Source organism: Emiliania huxleyi, assembly GCF_000372725.1.
Source record: "Emiliania huxleyi CCMP1516 unplaced genomic scaffold EMIHUscaffold_317, whole genome shotgun sequence".
In the NCBI taxonomy this organism is placed as follows: Eukaryota; Haptophyta; order Isochrysidales; family Noelaerhabdaceae; genus Emiliania; species Emiliania huxleyi.
In genome coordinates this window covers 96,499-118,610 of record NW_005199626.1, presented here as the reverse complement: position 1 = coordinate 118,610, position 22,112 = coordinate 96,499, and the positions used below count along the sequence as shown (strand labels likewise).

The 22,112-nt window shown below is 66.5% G+C and overlaps 5 protein-coding genes across 5 annotated transcripts in view; 4 read left to right on the top strand and 1 right to left on the bottom strand.

Moving 5' to 3' along the window:
* Nucleotides 1-238: 238 nt before the first annotated feature.
* On the top strand, nucleotides 239-1,077 carry EMIHUDRAFT_117013 (hypothetical protein; the record flags this gene model as incomplete). The annotated part of the gene is made up of 1 exon (XM_005774243.1): nucleotides 239-1,077. A coding segment is annotated over one exon (839 nt), but the record flags the coding sequence as incomplete, so codon positions are not given.
* A 1,011-nt stretch (nucleotides 1,078-2,088) lies between these two features.
* On the top strand, nucleotides 2,089-2,991 carry EMIHUDRAFT_368598 (hypothetical protein; the record flags this gene model as incomplete). Its single annotated transcript, XM_005774242.1, has 1 exon — nucleotides 2,089-2,991. A coding segment is annotated over one exon (903 nt), but the record flags the coding sequence as incomplete, so codon positions are not given.
* A 4,147-nt stretch (nucleotides 2,992-7,138) lies between these two features.
* On the bottom strand, nucleotides 7,139-8,466 carry EMIHUDRAFT_444387 (hypothetical protein). Its single transcript, XM_005774241.1, has one exon. The coding sequence runs from the start codon at nucleotides 8,059-8,061 to the stop codon at nucleotides 7,231-7,233; it is 831 nt and encodes a 276-aa protein (XP_005774298.1). The 5' UTR covers nucleotides 8,062-8,466; the 3' UTR covers nucleotides 7,139-7,230.
* A 4,443-nt stretch (nucleotides 8,467-12,909) lies between these two features.
* Nucleotides 12,910-15,031, top strand: EMIHUDRAFT_117010 (hypothetical protein; the record flags this gene model as incomplete). Its single annotated transcript, XM_005774240.1, has 3 exons — nucleotides 12,910-13,078; nucleotides 13,190-14,123; nucleotides 14,197-15,031. 3 exons carry the CDS (start codon nucleotides 12,910-12,912, stop codon nucleotides 15,029-15,031), a joined length of 1,938 nt encoding a protein of 645 aa, XP_005774297.1.
* Nucleotides 15,032-16,811: 1,780 nt separating this feature from the next.
* EMIHUDRAFT_469742 (hypothetical protein) overlaps nucleotides 16,812-22,112 on the top strand; it is a gene marked incomplete at its 3' end in the record, with an annotated part of 6,419 nt that continues 1,118 nt past the window's right edge. The window contains exons 1-12 of the mRNA XM_005774239.1: nucleotides 16,812-17,351; nucleotides 17,421-17,499; nucleotides 17,652-17,722; nucleotides 17,933-18,023; nucleotides 18,343-18,464; nucleotides 18,649-18,906; nucleotides 18,976-19,065; nucleotides 19,133-19,224; nucleotides 19,815-20,209; nucleotides 20,473-20,598; nucleotides 20,920-21,039; nucleotides 21,328-21,816. Of these exons, the coding sequence (XP_005774296.1) occupies nucleotides 19,046-19,065; nucleotides 19,133-19,224; nucleotides 19,815-20,209; nucleotides 20,473-20,598; nucleotides 20,920-21,039; nucleotides 21,328-21,816 (1,242 nt within the window). The remainder of the gene's footprint in view (nucleotides 17,352-17,420; nucleotides 17,500-17,651; nucleotides 17,723-17,932; nucleotides 18,024-18,342; nucleotides 18,465-18,648; nucleotides 18,907-18,975; nucleotides 19,066-19,132; nucleotides 19,225-19,814; nucleotides 20,210-20,472; nucleotides 20,599-20,919; nucleotides 21,040-21,327; nucleotides 21,817-22,112) is intronic.

Genomic DNA, 22,112 nt, shown 5'->3' with positions numbered 1-22,112 from the left:
GCCCCCCCCCCCTGCTGCAGCCCAGCGCCGCCGCCCGCGCCGCCGCCCGCAGCTGCCTCCCACAGCCGCCGCCCGCGCTGGCCGCGAGACACGTCCACGACACGTCCGCGACACGCTCGCGACATGTCCATGTCCACCCGACACATCCGCCCGACGCGCCCGCAGGCGCTCGCGTGTGAGTGGCTTCAGGAGACGGGAGGGAGCCAGCCCCTCTCTGGCGCGGGCGCGTCCGAGCCAGGCGGCGCGTCGCGCCACTCTCCGCGCTGCTGGAAGGTCGTCTTCCAGCTGGCCCACCGCCCGCCGCCGCAGCAGCCGCCGCAGCCGCAGCCACCGGCGGCGGCGACAGCAGCCACGGCGTCTCAGCCCCAGCAACAGCCGCCGCCGCCGCAGCCGTCCCAGCCGCCGCAGCAGCCGCCTTCAGACCCGCCGCCGCCGCCGCCGCCTCAACCGCCGTTGCTGCCGGGCTTGCCGCCGCCGCCGGAGGCAGGGGGCGGCATCCCTGTCTTGGGGGGGGACGCGGCGGGCGGGCTGCCAGCGGTGGGCGCAGCGCGAGACGCGTCCGAGACACTTCGAGACGCGGCGCGGTCGCCGCTGAAGCGGGGCGCCGACGAGGAGTGCGGGCGGCCCGCGCAGGGCCGGAGGCTCGGCGATGAGAGCGCGCCGGCGGCCGCCGCAGCGGCGGCCGACTCTCCGTCCGCAGAGAGTACGCCTGCGGCGATAGCTTCGGCGGAGCCTCAGCTTGTCGGCAGCAGCGAGGAGGTGGAGGCGATCCCGCGGCGCGGCGTGCTCGCGGACTACGTGGGGCGGTGGGGCTGGGGGTCGCTCCCCGACGGCACGCAGGAGCTGCTGAGAGACATCTTCGAGACGCTCCGCGGCCTCGGCCTGCAGTACTCTCTGCTCGAGCAGTGCGCGGAGGGGCGCACGGCCGACACGCTGCAGCTCTCCATCAACTTCTCCGCCGAGCCCGCCACCGTGCCGCTGCCGCCGCGCCCGCCGCAGGCGCCGCCCGCTTTTGCTCCGCCGCCGCCGCACGCGCCGCCGGCACAGCAGCACCGCATGCCTCCTCACAAGCTATGAGTGAGCCTGCGAGGGGAATGGGGCGCCTCCCCGCTGAGGTCGCGCCGTGTGCGGCCGAGGCGCGCGCGGGCGTCTTTCTGCAGAGAATGCCCGACGCGCCCCGGCAGCCGGCTCTGTGTGAGAGGCTGCGCAAACCCGCACACTCGCCCACATCGCATGCTTGTTTGAGATCTTGCTGAGGCTGAGCTAGAGATCTGTGGGGGGTGAGATTTACGAGAGGAGTCGACGCGTCGCGTATACGTACTGAAAAAACGAAATGTCATACTCTTAGACTGTCATAACCGAATTGCCTTCTTCTAGACACTGGTGTGTGTCGGGGTGTGATGGGACCGCAGGCCCTTGGCCTGTGCGCGGAAGGGGGGATCTGGACGTCCTGCGTCTCGGACTGCTTGCGGAGGCGGGTTGGCGTCAGCACCCGCAACCGGTCTAGGACCCATGAAGGGCGTCTTGGGCGTCCGCCAGCTCCGCCAGCGCCGCCAGCTCCGCCACTCGCTGGGAGTCCCGAGTCGAAAGGAGTGCGCTTCACCCTTCTAGAGCTCGTGTAGAGTTGGTGTCGAGGGTGAGCATGGCAGGATACAGGGGGAGCGAAAGGAAACTTAGCCCTTGAGGGACAGCTGTTGCGCCGCCCACTGCCTTCGTGCTGCGCCAGGCGTCAGCTTCAGCTCGTCTGCTGCGAGTTCCTCAAGCAAGTCGAGCTCGGCGAGCATGATGTCAACGGCGGCATCACCATCTTGCGTGGATGTGACTTCGGGCTGCTCACGGGGCACGCGGGTGCTCGAAGAGCAGAAGCTTCGCCGAGGCGGGAGCGGCGTCATCGGGGCCGCTGCTCTGTCATCAACCAGTCTCAACCCTCCATCAACGAGAGAAAAACGATTTATAGATCAACACTTTCGATAGACCGAAAGTAAGATCGTTCGGTGCAGAAACCCCGGCCATGCCCATGTAACGCAATTGTGCTCGATTTTGTTTGATTTTTTGGTAGAAGTGTCTCCAAGTCTTCTGGACCCATCGATGGCCGTCGCCTCGACGCCGCTCGTCGCGGCACCATCGTGCCCGGCCTGGGCGAAGCATCGTCGCGGGCGCCAGCCGCAGTTCGACGGCAAGCCGTGCGAGCCTGCTAAGGAGGAGGACATGTGGCTGTGCCTGGCCGACGGCCGCGCGCGCAGCACCGCCGACCTGAAGCGCCTGGCGACAGCCGCTCGGGTGCGAGCGAAACGAGCAAGAGATGCAGCCGCCGCGAACACGCGCGATCGGCAGGCGCGCGACCAGCGCCGCCGGCAGCGTGAGCAGCACGACCGGCGCGCAGCGCCGGCGGTCGCCAAGACCGTGCGCCCACAACGCGGCCAGTGCGGCTGCCCGGCGCACGCGGTGTGCGGCATGTGCGTCGACCAGGGCAAGCTCGCCGCGGCCGAGCAGGCGGCCATCGACCTGGAGACGCGCTTCCACGCCTCGACGAACGTCGTCATGGACCTGGAGCGGCCCGAGGACGAGACGGCGGCGCTGCTGCAGCGCTGCGTGCACGTCTCCGACGAGACGAAGCGGCGGCTGCTGGGCGAGTGGAGCGACGAGCGCATGGCGCACGCGCTGCCGCTGCACGCATGCGCCTCGTGCGGCGTGCGGGACCCGTCGCTGACGTACACGCGGGTTGACGTGTCGGCGCTGCCGCGCACTGTGTCTGTGCGCGTAGCCGGCGGCGAAGACGAGACGCGGCACGTGTTTGAGCTCTCGCCCGAGCAGTGCGCTAAGTATCGAGGTCTTCAAAACAAAAAGGTGCGCCTTGCGTTTCCCAACGGCGCGAGCAACGACCGTCCCAACGGCGACGGTACGCACGAATTCCGCGACACCGACATCTCGCGCGTCATCAGCTGCTGGGAGTCGGACGACGGCACGCTCTACCACCTGCACCCCGAACTCGTCGACCGCCGCGCAAATGAGCATGGCGTGATGGTGCCGTGCGCGATGCTGTGTCAATGGTGTGGTGACCAAGCCGACGCACGAAACAAGGAGCCCAAGGCACCCAAGCTCTCCTTGGCCGCTGGCATCGACTACGGGTCGCTGGCTCGCGTGCGCGAGCTCACGCCGCTCTCCGAGGTCGAGCGCATGCTGGTCTCGGATGTGCGGCTCTACCATGTGGAAAAGGAGTTGCGGTGTTGATCGCCGCGGGAGCCCTCTTATTCCCCCAGCGACAGTCCGCTGCTGCGCATCGCTGTCCTGGGCACTCGACTGGAGAGCGACTGGTCGTGCGGCTGGCAGGATTGGGCTCAAGCATCAGTGCTCGGGGCACCTTGGGCGGCGGCGGTGGAAGCGGCTTTGGTGGCGGCTGCGGTGTCTGAGGCGGCGGCGGCGGCAGCGGCAGCGGCGTGGGAACTGCCGCCGCAAGGGGCGGCGGCGGCGGCGGGGGCGGCGGCGGGGACGTCGGTGGCGGCGTTGGTGGCGATGGTAGATGCTGCGGCGCCACGGCTGATGTCGACGAAAGTTGCAGCCCAGCGCGACTGCAGACACGCGCCAGCAACAAGAGGATCATCGCGGTGAGGCGGACTGGACTGAGGGTCGCTCGAAGCAGCGCCACGTGCGCCCGCACGAGGTGGTGGATCGCCGCTGCGTGGAACGCGTCGAGTCTGCTGGACGTCGTGTGCAGCGACTCCAGCACTCCCATCACAAGCCCCCCCCCTGCTCTTCCAGCCGGAAGGAGAGCGCCGGCGCCGGCGGAACTGGGGCTGGAGAGGTGGGTGACGGGATCCGGGTGAGGCGAACGGAACGCGGGTCTCGCCATTGGCCTGGTCGCTGTGGTGTGCAAGGAGAGCACAGTGTGGATCACAATGAGCGCCGCCATCGGGGCGGTCGCCGCGAGCGGGGACGAGGGACGCGCGAGCGATTCCCTTTTACTTTGGATGAAAGCTCATTACCGCTTGCCATAGCGCGTCAGACGTGTTCTTTCAGCACTTGAACACATAACGGGTCGAATCCGATCGTCTCTCTTCCTCCCGCGAGGTATCCTGAATGAGGCGTTGTCCAGGCGCCCACCTCCTTGCATTCCCCCTGTTCGCTCATGGAGTTCTGTCCTCTGTACTTGTTGGAGCGGCCACGTCTGCTTCTCCAGATCCTTAGAGGAGGAGCTCTGAAGCCAATCTTGACACTGCGATCTGCAGCTCTCGCTTCGCCAGCATGCAACAGCTCCGCCCTCGCAAGCGCCACCGCCGTGTCAAGTAGTGGTCGCCCTCTCCTCCTGCGGCACTCGCGGCTAATCTTGCAAAAGCGCTCGCCTCAAGTTCCTGTCATCATGTTGACAAAGTCGACGTAGTTCACCCGCCTATCAACGTTGAGGGGTTAGAGACGCCGTCTCGGCTTGCCAAAGCCGCCGCAGGTGACGCGCCCCGCGCTGTCAGGCTCGATCAGCGAAAGCAGCGCGCGCGCGTCAGCTAGGGGGAGCTTCTCCGAGCCGTAGGTGGTCAGCGCTGCAGGTGAAGAAGAAGGGTGGTAAGTCTCGGCGCGCTGGTTGAGCTGGTTGGCGCGCTGGTCCCGGCCGAACCCACAGCGCGAATGCGTTGGCAGCAGCGGCAGGAAAGAGAAGCATGACGATGCGAGAGAGGTGCATCTACCGTTGTGCGGCAACCTCGCTCGAGAGCGGCCATCGTAACGTGGCCCGAGCCGACTCCGCTCTCCTCGAAGCACTTGAAGGCCGCCTCGACAGCAGTGGTAGCGGCGGTGATTGCAGCGGGTGGTGAGGGAGGCGGCAGGCAAGTGGAGCGGACGGGCGGGATGTGGCAGGGAGGAGAGGCAGCAGCGAGACGCGATTCGATAGACGAGAGAGGGAGAGGCGGTGCGAAGAGGTGTGGCAGTATGGCCTCCGCCGCCTTGACTCTCTCCGGTGTCACCCCATTGACTTGCCGGCCCATGATCGTCACAAACTCTGCTCAAGGGCGGGGGGCGTGCGTCAGAGGGCGCACTCCCGTTTCACATCCCGCACGCCGCGCCGTCAAAGTCGATCTCGCCATTGCCATCCTCGTCGATCTCGGCGACCATCGCGTCTAGCTCCTCCTGGGGAGCAGATGTGAGGGGTGGCATTTGAGGGGCGCGGCCGCCTGCCATCACATGCTGAGCCATTCCCCGACGCCTGGTTGGGCTTCAAGCCCAGCGTATTCATCAGTGCCAGAAGCTCATCCTTGGAGATTGAGCCGCCCTTGTCCAGGTCGACCTACAAGCAAGCTCTCCTCCACCTCCGCACATCATGTGCGTATGCAGCAGAGCACTGAGGTTGCTCGAGCAGACGGCATGTGCAGCAGTTTGCAGCGTGTGGCAGCGTGTGGCAGCTGCGCGCCGCGCGCCAGGTTGAAAATCTCTCGAAACTCGGCCAGTTCCTCCTCGCTCAGGTGCGCGTGCTTTGGCATCGGCGGCCGGCTCGATGTCGTTACGAGTGCGAGGAGTGTGTTGGGGCCTTGACAAATGACAAGAATTACACTTTGCGGCCCTTGCCCTGCGAACGCGCACCCCCAGGGCTAGGGCTCTCTTGCCCGCAACCCGATGCCAATCATCCGGACCGCTGGGTGCGCTTCTTAGCTCCCCGGCCCTGGATGTGCGGTTAATGACTGCACTCCAAGTACTCCAAGTACACCGAGCTCCGAGGGCGAGGCGCGCAAGAGATAAATAAAGAGGTTTGCACTTCCGCCCTCTCCCCCGCCTCCCTCTCCTCTGGCGCCAAGCCCTCCGCCCTCTCCTCCGCCTCCCTCTCCGCTACCACCGTCTCCGCCACCTCCTTCACCTCCGCCTCCCTCTCCGCCGCCACCGTCACCGCCACCGCCAAGCGCCATCGCCTCCACCGCCGCACCCGCCACCACCCTCTCCGCCACCACCATCCCCACCACCGCCCTCTCCGCCACCACCATCCCCACCACCGCCCTCTCCACCTCCACCAAGCTCTCCGCCCTCACCTCCGCCTCCCTCGCCGCCACCACCATTTCCGCCACCGCCCTCTCCGCCATCGCCCCCTCCGCCACCACCCTCTCCGCCTCCCCCGTCGCCGCCGCTGCCCTCTCCTCCTCCATCAAGCCCTCCTCTCTCGCCCCCGCCTTCCTCTCCACCGCCGCCGTCCCCCCCACCGCCTTCACCGCCGCCGCCCTCTCGTTTGCCGCCCTCTCCACCACCACCCTCTCCTTCGCCGCCCTCTCCTCCGCCACCAGGCCCTCCCCCCTCACCTCCGCCTCCCTCTCCGCCACCACTATCTCCGCCGCCGCCCTTTCCGCCATCGCCCTCTCCGCCACCACCCTCTCCGCCTCCCCCGTCGCCGCCGCCGCCCTCTCCTCCTCCATCAAGCCCTCCTCCCTCGCCCCCGCCTCCCTCTCCACCGCCGCCGTCCCCTCCACCGCCTTCACCGCCGCCGCCCTCTCGTTTGCCGCCCTCTCCACCACCACCCTCTCCTTCGCCGCCCTCTCCTCCGCCACCAGGATACCTCTGGGCCATGCCTGTGATCAACCTCATCGACAGAGACCGCGGGGGCGGGCGCGATTCCTCGACCGAAGAGAGCTGGCCCCACCTCCCGGGGAGGGGCGGCGTGGCGATCCAATGCCGCCGCCCTCGCCCGAGGAGTCGGGCACGGGATCGCCGGAGGCGGAGTCAACAGGAGCAGGCAGAGAGGGCGAGACGGCGGCGGGGCCGCGGCCGAAAAAGGCTAGGCGAGGGGGAGCCGGGCCCCGCATCCGTTGCCCAACCAGCGGAAAGCGAGTGGGGGGAGGACCGAGAGGATAGGAGGGCCCCTCCGGACCGAGGGGGGGAGGCCGAACGGAGAAGCCCCGAGGGGTGACGTCGAGTGAGGATGTACGTCGTGTGCGTGTCTGGTGTTTATTAGCTCCGAGTAGAGGGGGCGCTCCGCTGCTAGGGGAAACCTGGAGCGCGGACTAACCCTCGGAGACCCGTGTTTACTTTACGGCCCTTTCCCTGCGAACGCGCACCCCCCAGGGCTAGGGCTCTCTAGCCCGTAAAAAAAAAGCCGTGTACGGCTTTAACCCGATCGGCCGATCATCCGGCCCATGTGAGGTTACTGACTGCACTCCAAGTGCTCCAAGCACGAGAGAGATATTTTTAGGTACCGAGTGGAAAAGTCTAACTTCTCCCACTCACACAAGGTCGTGGGGGGGGAGGGGGGGAGGGGGGGGGTGATTAAAAACTCCGGTCACCCCCGACGTCATTGGTCTGCGGCAGGGGCACCCTCCGCCACATGCTCGCGGTTGCTGCTCCCAGCGCCGCGAGCCATACCATCGCTGCAGCCGGCACCGCTGCGGCGCGCGGAGAAAAGTGGCGCAACGCCAGCACGTACGCTAGTGTCGGCGACTTTATCATCGTCTCGATGGTCAGCGTCCGCGTGACTCGCTCGGGCAGCCGTGCAAGCTTTGCAAGAGCGAGGGCGACCGCACCTCCGGCGAGTGGGAGCGCGACCGCAGCAGCATGAGCGCGCCAAGCTCCGTCGGACGCGACGAGGAGCGAGGCGGAGGAGGAGGCGCCGCCAGCGACGAGGACGAGAGTGGAGAGCACGCCCACCGCAGGGCAGAGCGGAGCGACGCGGGCTACGAGCGCGGGCAGCCGCAAGCCCATCGCTACTCCGAACAGGAGCGGAACAAGCACCAGCGAAGCGACGGAGCGGAGGACCCCCGTCGCATCGACGGGGATGGAAACGCCGCCGAGGAGCAAATGTGCCAAGCACGGCGTGGCGAGCACGCCCAGCAGCGTCGTGGTTGTGGTGGCGACGACGGAGAGGGCGGCATCTCCGTTCGCGAGCAGCGCGAACAAATTCGACGCCTGCCCACCGCTGACGGCGCCGAGCAGCACGACCCCTGTCAGCATCTCCGCGTCGCATTTCAGCGCCGACCCGACAGCCAGCGCCGTCAGTGGCATGAGTCCAAAGCAGCAAAGACTGTTGAGTCCCAGGACCCGCACCTCGCCAACCGCGCAAGCAAGCTCCGCGGGAGTCGTGCTGAGCCCCATCGCCAGCATGAGCGTCGCCAAAGCGCGCTGCACGACGGGCAGCGCGCTGAGCGGGCGGAACGAGGAGGGGCGGCTCACGCCCACCAGAGCGACCGAAAGGGCCCACAGCGGCGAGTAGCGCGTGAGGAGGGCGCAAACGCGCTGCAGCGCGGCGGGGAGCTCCTTCCGCGGGGGAGGCCCTCCGTTGCACGCGAGCGGAGGCGTCGCCCGAGGAGCCGCCGCGCGCCGAGTTGCAGCGCGGGCCAGCCGCGGCGCCGGAAGCCCTCGCCGGCAAGCGGTAGCGGCCGTGCAGCCGCCTCGTGAGACAGCCGTGTGCCGTGTCCGGGTCGCAGCAGCAAGCGCACGCGGCGAAGGACGAGGTGCACCAACCCCGCAGTTTGCACGGGTCACGGTTGCCGGGCTCACAGCGGCCGGCTGCGCCCCAAACTGGACGACGCTTTCGCCCCCACAGCGGCCGCCTCCTCCCAGCCCGCCGCCGCCGCCGCCTCGCACGTCCTCTCTCCGGTTACGGAGGAGCTTGTTGTACGCCTGCTTGCCGCACGCCTGCGACACGAGGCGCGAGAGCCGTCGGTGGCAGGCTCGGGGCAAGCTCGGGGCAGGCGGAGAAACGGCGGCGGCAATGCCGGCGGCGTCGGCGGCCAGAGAGGGGGAGGGCAACGCAGCGGGCGACGGCGGTGGAAGCGGTGAAGACCTCGCCTGTGAGAGAAAACGCGAGAGCCGCCGCACGGGCATCCCCCCCGCGCCAACGTCGCGCCCCCCCGCACACCGCGGCGCCCGTTGGCCGCGCGCCTCGAGCAAATGGGCGGCCGTGCCCCAAGTCGCCTCGAAGACGTCCCAGAGCGCCTCCGCCTCCGCCTCCGCCTCCGCCTCCGCCTCCGCCAACGCAGACGCCTCCTCGGCGAGCTCTTCCGCGAGGAGCGCCTAAGCAAGCAAGACTGGCCGCCGTACAGACAGATGTGCGGCGCGAGGCCTGGGCCCTCCTCCGTTGAGGAGCGCCAGCGGCATCAGCACCGCCGGCATCGCCGCGCCGCCCGCGAGCGCCGCCAGCGCGTGCCGCTCGTACCGTGCGAGCGCTTTCCCGGCCAGCTCCGCCACCGCAGAGGGGGGCATTTGCAGCACCGCCTACGAGCGCGAGCCTCCGGGGCTGAACCTCCCTCCTTCTCCCCCCTCCGCCCCACCAGCACAGACACGACTCTTGGGAGCAGACTCTCTTGCTTCTCTCTTCTGGCCGCACCGCCTCGCCCGCCGCCTCGTCCGCGCGCTGCGCCGCCGCAACCTGCCGCGAGTGGCGTGCCTAACCCTAACCCTAACCCTGACCCTAACCCTAACCGCGACCTGCCGCGAGTGGCGTGCCTAGAGCCGGCACGCGACATCCGTGTCAGTCAAGGGCGATGTGACAACGCCTTGCTTCTCTGCGCCACGCGAGTCGCGCGCCAAGTCGAGGGGCCGCCGCAGGACGGTGCGGCCGCACATCAGACCATCGAGCCGCGTCGCCGCCGCGTCCTGGAGGTCGGACGCAGACAGGCCGCCGTTGAGGGTGATCCGCAGGCCTGGGAACACCTCGGCGAGCCTCCGCACGAGATCAGGCCGGAGTGGAGGGACCTGCGGACCGAAGCTTGACGTCAAGCGTCTGTGCGCTGATCAAAGTGCCTCGGTGCTCGTGTCTTCGTTGCCATTCATTGTCCCAACAAGGGCAGGGGCGAGGCACCTGTCGGTTCTTGGAAGGGCTGAGGCCGCCGAGGATGGCGGCACGCGCGTGAACGACGACGTGGGAGACGGCGCCCGTGTTGGAGATCTGGTCAACGTACTCCGCGAGCTCCTCGAAGGCGGTCTCCGGCACTCGCCCACCTGCGGCACACAGCCCGGACGTGTCACGGACATGTCTTGGACGGGCGCAAGGCGTTCTCCGCCAATCGCCCACACCGGCGAGAAGAGACGCCCTGGCGGCGAGGCGGCACTTGACCGAGACGGCGCCGCCATGCGCCTCCGCCATCGCCTCGGCGAGCGAGCGCGTGCGGTGGCCGTCGAGCATAAGGCTCGCCTGGAGGGGCGAGAGGGGCGAGGCTTGTCTCCGGGCGAGAGGGAAGGGTGCCGGCGGGTCCTGAGATGGCGAGAGCGCGCCCCGTAGCTAGCCCCGCCCGTCTCGACGGATGGGCATCCCGCGTTGAGGTTGATCTCGTCGAAGCCGAGTCCAGCCGTCGCACGCACCGCAGAGGCCAGCTGCGTGGCGCCGCCGCCGCCGAGCTGCAGCACGAGCGGCCCGCGCTCATCATCCGGGCGCAGCGATCGCAAATCGACCGCCGAGGGCCGCTGCAATCCTTCAGCCTTCTCCATCTCAGTCCACAAGACCGCGGATGGGCACAGCGGCCGGAGCAGGGCGCGCAGGTGCTGGTTGGTGTAGCACTGCAGCGGCGCGACGTGAAATTGAACGCCGCACGAAGCCAGAGGAATACTTACAGCCATCACGTCGTGGGAGGTGCAGTGACAAGCTCGCTGCAATGCGCACTCGGCTTGGCCTCGGGCTAGGCCTTTGTGCGGTGCGTTTGGCTGTCGGGCGTGAGCGAAGCGTGCGTCTGTTGACAAAGTCTGTGCAGGTGTGAACAGCAGCTCCTGAGCACGGCGCCGCAGGCGCCTGTTGATAGGTCCAGATGATAGCCCTGGATGGGCAATGCATACGCCTACTTGGGCCTCAGATCGCCCGACCGCGTCCCGGTGCTCTGCGTTCGGATTTGTGACGCCGCCGCACCGCGCCGCGGCCGGGGGCCCGCCGAAGGACGAGGATGGCCGTGACGGACCGGGACGAGCTCTTGGAGGTTCAGTGTCAGTGTATATATTGTAGATATTACCCTAGCATCGGGCTCCAGTGGCACTACCACCATCGAGCCCTGCACGCTAATCCGACACTGTACGGACTCATCCACAAGCCTCACCACCTCGCACGCTACCCGATCCCAGTTGACGCGGGCACCGAATCGCCCATCGAGCTGATGATGCATGAAATCACTGCTCTCACGAGCTTGACGCCCTTGGCACTGTGGGCTCCGATTACTTTCTTTCGAATCTTTGGGGAGATGACGAGCCATGACATTACTATTGGCGACAAGCTGATCCGAGACGGACGCCACGAGGAACAAGATGCGCACCACCTGCTTCACCACACGACCAATAACGTCAACATGTCCGTCCCAAGCCTGGACCGCTGGTCAAACACAATCATCGATGCGGCCAAGGTGAAGCCCCCGATGGGGGTGGCAGGTCTGCCTCCCAAAAGGGAGAGCAGGGTGGAGCGCTATGCGCGGATGCTGATGTACAGGACGAAGGCGCTAGACTGACAGGCACGCGACCGCAGACAGACCCCCCCCCCCCTTCCACCCCCTCCTCCCCCCTCACACGCTGTCTGTTCTCGACTGCCGTAAAAGAAAGAAAGAAAACAGACAACCCAGGGAGGGCGGCACGGGTGGGCGACGGCTAGCACCACACTCCTATGCCGTAGCAGTTGATGACCTGGACGGGAACGAGTGCCGCGCCGCGTGCAACGCCGTACTCTGTGCCACCGGCAATGGAAGCACAGAGAGTCCCATGGCTCGAGCACGTTTCGCTCGCTCCGGCAGCAAGGACCCCATGATGGCGCCAGCTGTCGCCACACTCAGTCTCGTTGCCTGTCTGACAACCTGCCGACCAGCCTCGGAGTGCACGGTTTCCAAAGTCCCCATGGGTGATGCGGACGCCCGTGTCGAGGATGTAGATACGTGCCCCAGAACCGTTGATGGCATGGTCAGCATGCTTGGCCTCGTGCCCGTCGCGCGAGAGGACGCGTTCGAGGCCCCAGTTGCGAGTGCTGACGCTAGCAGCGTGGTCGGCAGCGAGCGACTCTCTCGGGTGGAGGCGGATGAGGCAGTTCACGATCACCTCACCCACCTCTGGATCGTGCAGCAGCGCCTCGACTTCGGCGTCCGCCAGATGGGGGGTGACAAGGGACTGAGTGAGCTGCAACTCGCGCAGGGGCGCGTGCTTGACCGAACCCGGGCTGATGAGCTTCTTGACGCGAGCGCGCAGCCTATTGTGAGACCAGAGTTGGCATCAACGCTGCTCAGCAACGCGCAGGTACGCTGCATCGTTAGACGCCTTTGAATCGTCACACGGCGGTGGCGGTGGCGGCAAGACAGCGAGCTCTCTAATGGTAGGCACAGCTGGCCCTTCACGTGTTCAGAGGCGAACTGCTTTGACGCAGGCGCTGCCTGAATGATGTATCCGTCGTTGCCGGTGGCGCAGCGCGCCTTGGAGAGCTCAAGCCTGCGACGGCGCTCCGATGGAGCCGTCGTCGCTGGATGGCCTGCGGCTATCGCAACGATGAACCAAGCGTGCGTCCCCTTGCCCCGCATCGCTGTGCCACCAAATCGACCGTTTCCCGGTGGCCAGCACTCAAATTTACCAAGATTTTACCGACACATAAGCGGGGCCCGGAGGGGTGTTCACATCGCGCTCCCCGCTCCCGTTCCCTTGCCCTGGATGGGTGGGTGTGAGCTCTCGTTTGTTTGCCAACAATACACCAAAACAGCAAACCTAAGAAAAAAACCTGGTATCACAGCCAGTATTGCGGTGAAGCAGAGAATACTTCTTGTTGATTTTCAAAACCCCTCCTACTGGAACAAAGAACCTCAAACTGGAACGTCAGAGCCACACAGGAAAAAAAATATTGTCCGTGTGTGAATCTTATTATTAACAACGAAGGCGCTCTAAAAAAATCTGTTTTGGCTTGTCGGCTCGGTGGTCCCTCGGTGCGCTGCCGGTGAGCGGAAAGCCGATCGGTGAGCGGTAGCCGATCGTGCCTCAGACAACCGCTTTTGCCTTGGGTCCATGGTATCCACCGTCACTGGGAGCCAGACTCCAAAAGAGTGCGAGCACGAGTTCACTTTCACCGACTGCATGTACACCGTGGGCAAGGGCGAGAAGGCCAAGACGCTTGTGTCAGACATCTCCGGCCGCGTCGAATCTGGCTTGATATTATCCATCATGGGACCGAGCGGTGCGACACCGCTGCCCGCCGCCGCTGCCACGCCTCCGCCAGCCCGTCCGCACGACGCCGCTGCCCCAGCCCGCTGCCACGCCTCCGGCAAGCCCATCCGCACGACCGCAGGTGCTGGCAAGACGGTGCTGATGAAGATGCTCACCCTCGAGGCGGGCCCTGGCAAAGCGCACGGCTCGCTCCGTCTCGATGGCCAGCCCTTCACGCCCGCCCTCTACAAGCAGCACTGCGCCTTTGTCGCGCAGCATGACTCGCACGCGGCGTTCCTAACGGCGCGCGAGCACCTTGCCATCTCCACCTCGCTCTACCAGCACCAACTCGGTCCGGCCGAGCGGGCCGCCGCGGTCGACGAGCTGCTCGAGCACATGGGCCTCACATCGTGCCAGCACACGCGCGCCGGCAACGAGCTCGTGCGCGGGCTCTCGGGCGGTCAGAAGCGGCGCCTCTCGCTGGCGGTCGCGCTCTCGAAGAACCCTGCGCTCATCTTCCTCGACGAGCCGACCTCGGGGCTGGACGCTGCCGCCGCCGCCTCCATCATGACTTTCCTCAAGGAGTCCGCCTCGGTCAAGCGCACCGCCATCCTCTGCACCATCCACCAGCCCTCCTACAAGGTCTTCTCGGGCTTCGACGACACGCTCATCCTGGCCTCCGGCCGCCCAGCGTACTACGGCCCGGCAGCGGCGCTGGGCGAGTACTGCGACTCGCTGGGCGAGCCCGTGCCGCCAGGCAACAGCCCGGCGGAGCACATGCTCGAGCTGGTCAACAAGGACTTCCGCAGCCCCGAGGCGGTCGGCCTCGTCCTCGACGCGTTTCGGCCGACGGCCGGGCCGGCGGCCACGCACGCCTTCTCCCCGCTGCCCAAGACGAATCAGGCGCCCTTCCCGAGGCAGACCTGGTGCTTGCTGCGCAAGCTCTGCAAGCTCACGTACAAGGACCCGACCCTCTACCTCGGGCGGGCGGTCGCGTTCCTCCTCGCCAACAGCTTCTTCGCCGTCGTCTACATCCGCGCGCGTGTCGTCAAGCAGGAGCAGATCGTCTCCCGCATGTAATGCCTGCTTCACCGTCGCCATACACACACGTGGAAGGGTGTACCCCACACGTAAGCACTCCCCTCTTAGGTTCCTCACCATGTGGCTCGTCGGCGTGCCAGCCGCGCTCGGCGTCGTGAGCACCTTCGCGCTCAACGGCGAGGTGCAAGCCGTGCGGCGCGAGGTGCGCGACGGCATGTACCACCCGGTCGCGTACGTGCTCGCACACACCTCGCTGCAGCTGCCGATGATGGTCTTCCTCGCCATCTCGGCCATCGGAGTGCCCGCCTACGCCATCGCCGACTTCAACGCGTCCAACTTCGTGCAGTTTACGCTCGTTTACGCGCTGATGCTGTGGGCCTTTGAGTGCATCGCCCAGCTCTGCTCGCTTCTCCGCAACCTTCTGCTTGGCATGCTCGGTTTCCTCAACACCTGGTTCGCGTCCTTCCTCTTCTGCGGCATCTTCCTCCGCAAGACGGACGTGATCTGGCCCTTCCGCGCCTTCACCTACCTCCTCCCCCTCGCGTGGGCGTTTCCCTCCCTCAACTACTTTGAGTTCATCGACTATGAGAGCATCGGGGGCGCCGAGGCGTGCTCCAACGTGACCGAGGCCGGCTGCTTTGACGTCCTCGGCGCAAACGGCCCGCCCTTCCGCTGCCCCGACCTCCAGCCGCAGCAGTGCCTCGGGCTCACCGGGCCCCAGGTCCTTGTCTCCCTCGGGGAGACGTACGAGATGATCGACCTCGACGTCAGCACCGCGCGAGAGGCCCTGATCAGCCTCGCCATCGCGGTCGGATGGAAGCTGCTCTACACCGCCTGGCTGATGCGCCAGTGCAACGAAACCGCTGTCCCATCGACCCGTGGGCGTGGCAAGTCCGCCGCGTCCCCGGAGCCTCCGGCGCGCCGCGACGCCTCCGCCGTCTGAGGAGGAGGCTCGGCGCGCCGCCGCCGCCGCGCAGTCTCGCCCCCGAGAAGCGGCGCAGAAGAACCAAGCACTAGCGGGCGACTACCGTGCTGACCCCGTCTGGCCGTGACTTTGCACAACTTTGGCTGGCACCGCATTGATTTCATGTACGTTTGGGGTGTGGTGTTGTGCGTGAGTGAGAGCGCATGAGCGATGTGGTTCGATGGGTGTAACATTCGGACACTGGGGCACTGAGAGATGTGACACTTTGTGACTTGATGTGGACCCACACCACACAACACTCAACACGCAGTTGGAGCTTGGACATGCAAATGCACATGAATCATCATGATCTAAAAAAACCTCGGACATTTTACCAACTCCTTGGCGACGTGCGCGTCGCGTCGCCAAGGCTCTGCGACCTCGGTCGTACAATCGGCGACCTCGGTCGCACAACCGGCCGGATGCGCGGGTTTTCAGCCAGTAGGTGGATTGTCCAAAATACGTCAGCCTCGCACGCCTAGCGCTAGGTCTGACACCCGACCGCCGCCCCCTCCCTAATATTAGCCGGTAGGAGCACATTTTGGCCGGCTAATGTTAGGGAGGGGAGGCCGAAAAACGCATACTTTTGTCCACCTACCAGGTGCCATCGCCACGTTTCCGTCGGATGAATTATGTGGAATCGTACCCCTCGGTGGTTTCCAAACCTATTCAAAAATGGACGCTTACAGAAATCGGCAAAAATTCAACCGTCACAACAACATTGCGAGAGACGAGGAGTGACTCTTGCTCAAGGATCACGGTGCGCTATCTGGGCTCGGAGGTCGGCAAAAAGGTCGCGCGACCCGACACCAAGGGGGAGTTGCTGGCCGCCAAGAGGCTCAAGCATGACCAGAGAACGGGGCATTGCACTACATAGTGCGGGACCTGGGCAGCAACCAACAACCTGGATGGGGACGGGGTGCTGCGCAACCGACGCCAACCAGCAGCGTGGTCACAGCACAGTGCGAAACTAGGGTTGCAACTGGGCCTTGTCCATGCATTCGCGCAAGAGTCCCAATCAATCTCCCAACCGATTCTCCTTCTGCCTGTGGGACCAGCCCTCCGAAGCCTTGACCGCGTCGCGGCGACAACATGCCTTGGCGCGCTTCCCCTCTGGTGTACGGTAGCACGTCTGGCGCGAATGGCTACGGCCTTGCTCTCCACGACCACGGTCTCGTCCATGAACCTCGGTTGGTCAGGAGCCATCTCCATGTCCCCCGCTACTGTAGGTGGGCGCCGCTCGCGCACACCCAGTTGCAACCGTCAACTCTAGACCCCGTCAACTCTAGAGTGTCAACCACGACTCCCGACACGGGAACACTGCACCTCATTCAGCCACATATACCCGCCGGGCGTGTCCTCTGTCCTGACTCGACACGCGGCGACGGCGACTAAGCAGCCTGCGAGCTCACTGCCCTGCCTTGATTCCTTCGGACCACTTTAAGTCTAAACCACTCTACCACTACCTATCCCATCCATTACCGTGCCCCATGTTCAAGTGCGGCCGTTTTACCAGGCGCCCAACCGACGGCCGCGCCGCGATTTTTTTGCCTGCCCCGTCTTCGCCGTCGCGCGACGACCACGCCGGTGTCAGAACTTCGCTGTTCTTTTTTTCTCAGCTAAGTGCCTCGCCGTCCTCGCGGGAGTCGCTTAGGCGGCTCCAGTGGTGTACCTGTGTTAGTGCCAGTGCGCGCCAGTCCCGTGCCCAGTGTTGTGCGAGGGCGGGCTTGTAAAATTCTTTTTTTCTCCCTTCTCTTGGTAAAGAACTCGCTCGCTGTGGGTTGTGGCCGACCCCAATAGTGCTGCTCTGAATCCGTTGTGGGCCAAGGAAACGCGCATGCCGCCGCCGCCGCGATCCTGCGTCGCCTGCAAGAATTCCAAGACCAAGTGCGACTTTGACCCGCGGAGCGGCAAGAAATGCACGAGGTGCGCGCGAATTGGCCTGCGGTGCGAGCAGGCGGTGCCCATCAAGCAGGGGAGGAGGACGGTGGGTCACGTGGGCGCGAGCAGCGTCGCTGCCGTGGGCGGGCACACCATACACAGCTACATTGGCGGCCAACCCACGTGCCACATCAGCGCCTCGCAAGAGTGCGCGGCGGCGTTGGCGGCGGCGGCGGCGCATCCGCCACTGATGCAGCACAGGGCTGGCGGCGGCGGCGGCGCGGTCGGCGCAATCGGCGCGGAGGTCGCGGTCGGTGCAGTCTGCGCGGAGGTCGCGGACGCGCCGGGCGGGGAGATCGAGCAGTCCATCGCGTTCCTCCGCAGCTTCGTGCTCCGGCCAGACGGAGAGGGCTCGCCGGCGCCGCTGGCTCGCATGCGGCTTCGACGGCGACGAGCCTTGAACACCCTTTCGGGAGCCTTCCTACAGGCGCCGGACTCGCTGGTGTTCATGCTGCGCTTCAACGCGGCGGTCGCGCGGAGCCGCAACTCGTTCGACGCGATGAGCGGCGAGATGCAGCCGAGATGACCGCCGAGGGTAGAGCCGAGACAGAGGAGAGATGGGCCGAGACAGAGGAGAGATGCGGCCGAGACAGAGGAGAGATGCGGCCGAGGCCGAGATGCAGTGCTCGCGGCAAGCCGAGCTCGACCGCGCTTGCAGGCGTCCTCCGCGCGTGCAGTGCGCTGGGTGTGCCGCTCCGGCACGTCCTCTCCATGCCCGCGGCGGGGCAGGTGCGGGGTAGGCGGTGCGGTACCGGGGTCCAGCATAGCTCCCCCGAGTGTGTGAGTCGAAGCGAGCTCTTGGTCCTCTTCCTACGCACATCCCGCCACCCCTCTCTAGCGGGTGCTCGACCAAGACACAGCAGGGTTTGCAGGTGTCGGTCGAGCTGCCTCTCCCTCCCCGCCACCTTGCCTGAGCCTTCTCGACGCCCCGTCCTGCAGGGGGCGGCAGGACCGCTCGAGCTGCCGGGCGATGCGCAGGCGATGCTCCACTGCTCGGCGGGGTACGTGCACGTGCGGCACTTGCGGGACGGCGCGCCGCCCCTAGCAGCGGAGGACGCGTTTCTGTACTCCAGCCAGCGCTCGAGAGGACACGCACTCCGCCGTCGTGCGGCCGCTCTCTGCTGTCCTCACTGCACTCGCACCCCCCTCGTGCTCACGCGCTGCTCTTGAGGACTCTGCACGAGACGTCCCTCCCGCCCCGAGGCTGGCGTGTTCACCACACGCAGGCAACCGCACCTGCGATCCATATCTCCCCACACCTCCCCACATCTCCCCACATCTCCCCACATCTCCCCGCATCTCCCCACACCTCCCCACACCTCCCACATCTCCCCGCATCTCGCCCGCAGGCACGCCGCACCTGCGCTCCAACTTTGCGTGGGAGAGCGCCATCCTGCCGATGAGCGAGACGCTCGCCTCCATCGAGAGCAGCGCCTCGCCCTGCCCGCTCGAGCGCGCGCTGCACCCGGAGGACCGAGATCCGCCGAGATCCGCCGAGATGCCGCCGAGATCCGCCTAGATCCGCCGAGATCCGCCGAGATCCGCCGGGCAGCAAGACTTGGTGGCGGCTGCTCGCCGAGGAGAGCGTGTCCGGCCCAACGAGCGTACGCCCTGAGCCCTTCTCGGAGCCTCTTCTCGGACTCTCTCCCCCGCAGGACCGGCCGCTCGCGCTGCAGCTGCTCGTCTCCATCCCCCTCCTCGCGCCCGGCACCGAGTACTCGCTGCAGCTGCCGGCCCTAGAAGCGGAGCCCGCACTCTCGCACTCCAACAACCACGCTCGAGAGGACACGCACTCAGCCGTACTCGGCCGTACTCCGCTGTACTCACTGTGTCTGTGTCGCTCGTACTCACGCGCTGCTCTGAAGACTCTGCACGACACCGTGCTCCCGCCCCGAGGCTGGCGGACTCAGCACGTAGGCTGCCCATATCTCCCCATATCTCCCCATATCTCCCGCCCCGAGGCTGGCGGACTCAGCACGTAGGTTGCCGGTACCGCTCCGGCTGTATGACCGCTGCTACCACGACTACCGCCCCTGCCAGCTCCTCTCCCGCATGAGCCTCTCCCCCGACGGGCAGAGCTGGGCCTGCTCCGTCGACCAATCTCGGCCAATCTCGTGTGACCTCGCGTGACCTCGTCAGGCGGAGCTGGACTTCCTCCGTCGAGCTCCTCCCGCTGCCGCCCTCGTACGCGCTCCACGCCGTCCCCGCCCGGGTCGGCCCTCACCCCCTCGGTGCGTCAGCCTAGAGGTGCTAGATGTGCAGCGCAGATGTGCAAGGCACCGCCTCCGAACGACAGCGTCGGGACAGCCAGAGGCATGTGGGCATGGGCGAGACTAAGCACACGCACACGCGCACGCGCTGCGAGAGCGTCGGCATGCCTGGCCGGTGGTCGCCATGCTTGGCACTCGACGCAACGCCCCTCTAGAAGGGGGGGGGACCACGGACATGGACACTCACTCTCTCCGACTCGCCCACCGACCGACCGCGAGGGGGGGCCAACACACGCATTCCCGGGTGCCCGGCCGCCTCCCCCGGTTGCATCCCCCGGCTGCACCCCCCGCGTCCCCGCCCCAAGGCATCGCACGAGCAGCCCCCTCCCCCTCCCCCTGCACGCGCGCACCCTACCGACCCAGCACCCGAATCCCCTCCCCCCTTCCCCTGCACGCGCGCACCCTACCGACCCAGCACCCGAATCCCCTCCCCCCTTCCCCTGCACGCGCGCACCCTACCGACCCAGCACCCGAATCCCCTCCCCCTTCCCTCTGCAGGCGCGCACCCTACCGACCCAGCACCCGAATCCCCTCCCCCCTTCCCTCTGCAGGCGCGCACCCGCCGCCGGGACATCCCGCCGTGCAGTGCGCGCACCTTCCTCCTCCCAGCCAGCGAGCCAGCGCGTCTCTGGCGGGAGGGGCAGGCACCCCCGCCGTCGGCCCGCTCGCGGCCTCGCCCGTCCCCCCCGGCCTCGCTTCTGCGGGCGTTGCTTCTGCGGGCGTTGCTTCTGCGGGCGTTGCTTCTGAGGGCGTTGCTTCTGAGGGCGTTGCTTCTGAGGGCGTTGCTTCTGAGGGCGTTGCTTCTGAGGGCGTTGCTTCTGAGGGCGCGCTGCTAATGAGCGACCTGATGAGCGAGGTGGCGTCCAGCGTCCTCGAGCCGTGGGTGGGGCAGTCGCTCTCTCTAGACACGCTCGAGTCGTGCTTCGACGCCCTCTCGTCGGAGGCGGTCGCCGAGATGGAGATGCAGCCGAGATCGAGCAAGATACAGCCGAGATAGAGCGAGATGCAGCCGAGGTACCGGCGTCCTCTCGTTGGAGGCGGCCAGCCTGGGACGGGCACCCTCCTCGCACACAGCGAGAGGGGCGGGGGGCGTAGCGTGCCCCACAGCGACGCTGGGGGCGGGGCTGGCGCAGCAGGCGCACCTCCACCGCCGACTCCAGCCGCCCAGCGCATCCCGAGCGGCGGGTCGGTCCCCCCCTGCGCCAGGCGATCGCCCTCGTCACCCTGCACGGCCTCGAGGAGGGGCCGGTCCGGCCAAAGTTCGAGCGCGTCTCGCGCCGGCTGGTCGACGCGTGGTGCGACTGGTTCCCGGGCGCGCGGGACGTGGTGCTGGAGGTGAGAGTAGCCCGGCAGGAGCCCTCCCACTCCGTCACATGCACAACATGTCCATGACATGTCCATGACATGTCCACGTGCATGTCGTGCTCCACACTCCTCTGCTCCACACCGCTGTGCCCACACACAGCCTGGGGCTCACACTGCGGCCCTGTGGCGAGTGCCCCCCACGGGCCTTGCTACACGAGTGCCGCCCCTGGCTCCTACCGCCCTGCACCTCTAGATTCGGGTACTGGGTCGGTAGGGTACCCTAGGAGTGGGGTACCCAAACCCTACCGGCTTAGCGACGAGGGTGGCCGAGCCCCCCGCTACCTTGCGCAGGCGGAGGCGGGCCGCCCGCCGGGTGGCGGCGGCAGCTTGCTCGACGACTCGGCGTCCCTCGCCGCCCTGGCGGACAAGCTCTTCAGCCTGGTGATCCTCCCCTCCATTGGCGACGCCGCGGCGCACGACCTGCTCGACATGGCGACTCTATTAATTAACCATAACTATTAATAACGATTAATTCTTAATTAGGCGCACGACCTGCTCGACATGGCGACTCTATTAATTAACCATAACTATTAATAACGATTAATTATTAATTAGGCGCACGACCTGCTCGACATGGCGACTCTATTAATTAACCATAACTATTAATAACGATTAATTATTAATTAGGCGCACGACCTGCTCGACATGGCGACTCTATTAATTAACCATAACTATTAATAACGATTAATTATTAATTAGGCGCACGACCTGCTCGACATGGCGACGCACGGGCAGGCGAGGTCGCGCACCCGCTTCAACGGGCGCATCCTCGCGGCCAAGGCCGTGGAGACGAGCATTGCGGGCTGCTACCTCGTACACTTTAGTAGCGAGGACGCCGCCGCCGCCGACGAGGCGGAGGACGCCGCCGCCGCCGCTGCTGTGGAGGACGCGGGCGCCGCCGCCGCAGCCCCCGCCGCCACCGCCGCCGCTTGGGGCGGCCCCGCCTCCGAGGAAGCCTCGCTTGCACACTGCGCCTCGATACCGCCCTCGCCGCCCGCGCCCGCGCTCCCAGCGCCGAAGCCGGCCGGCTCCAAGCAGGGCGGCGGCGGCGGCAGGCCGCAGCGGCTCAGCGGCGACGCGCGCCTCGCCGCGCGCCTCAAGCCTGCGGCTTTCGCCAGCCTGCTCGCCCTGTGTGTGGCCGCCGCTGGCAGTGAGGGGCCCGATCCAGGGCTTCTTTTGGCCGCACAGGCGCCCCTGGCACACGCCCAAGCGGGGGGGGGGGGGGGGGGCCCCTTTGGGCCCCCCATGGAAACGGGGGAGGGGGGGGGGAAAAAAGGTGGGTAAGGGGGCTGGGAGGAAGGGAAATAGGGAAGGGAAAAAGGGGGGAAGGGGGGAAAAAAGGGGGGGGGGGGGGTTCCCGCTCCAACCCCGGGGGGGGGGGGGCCCCGGAAGGGGGCAAAACCCTTGGGTTTAAGAACCACCCCCTTGGGGGGGGGCACGCCGGGGCCTTTTTGGAATTTTTTCTTTTTATCGGGGGAAAATTT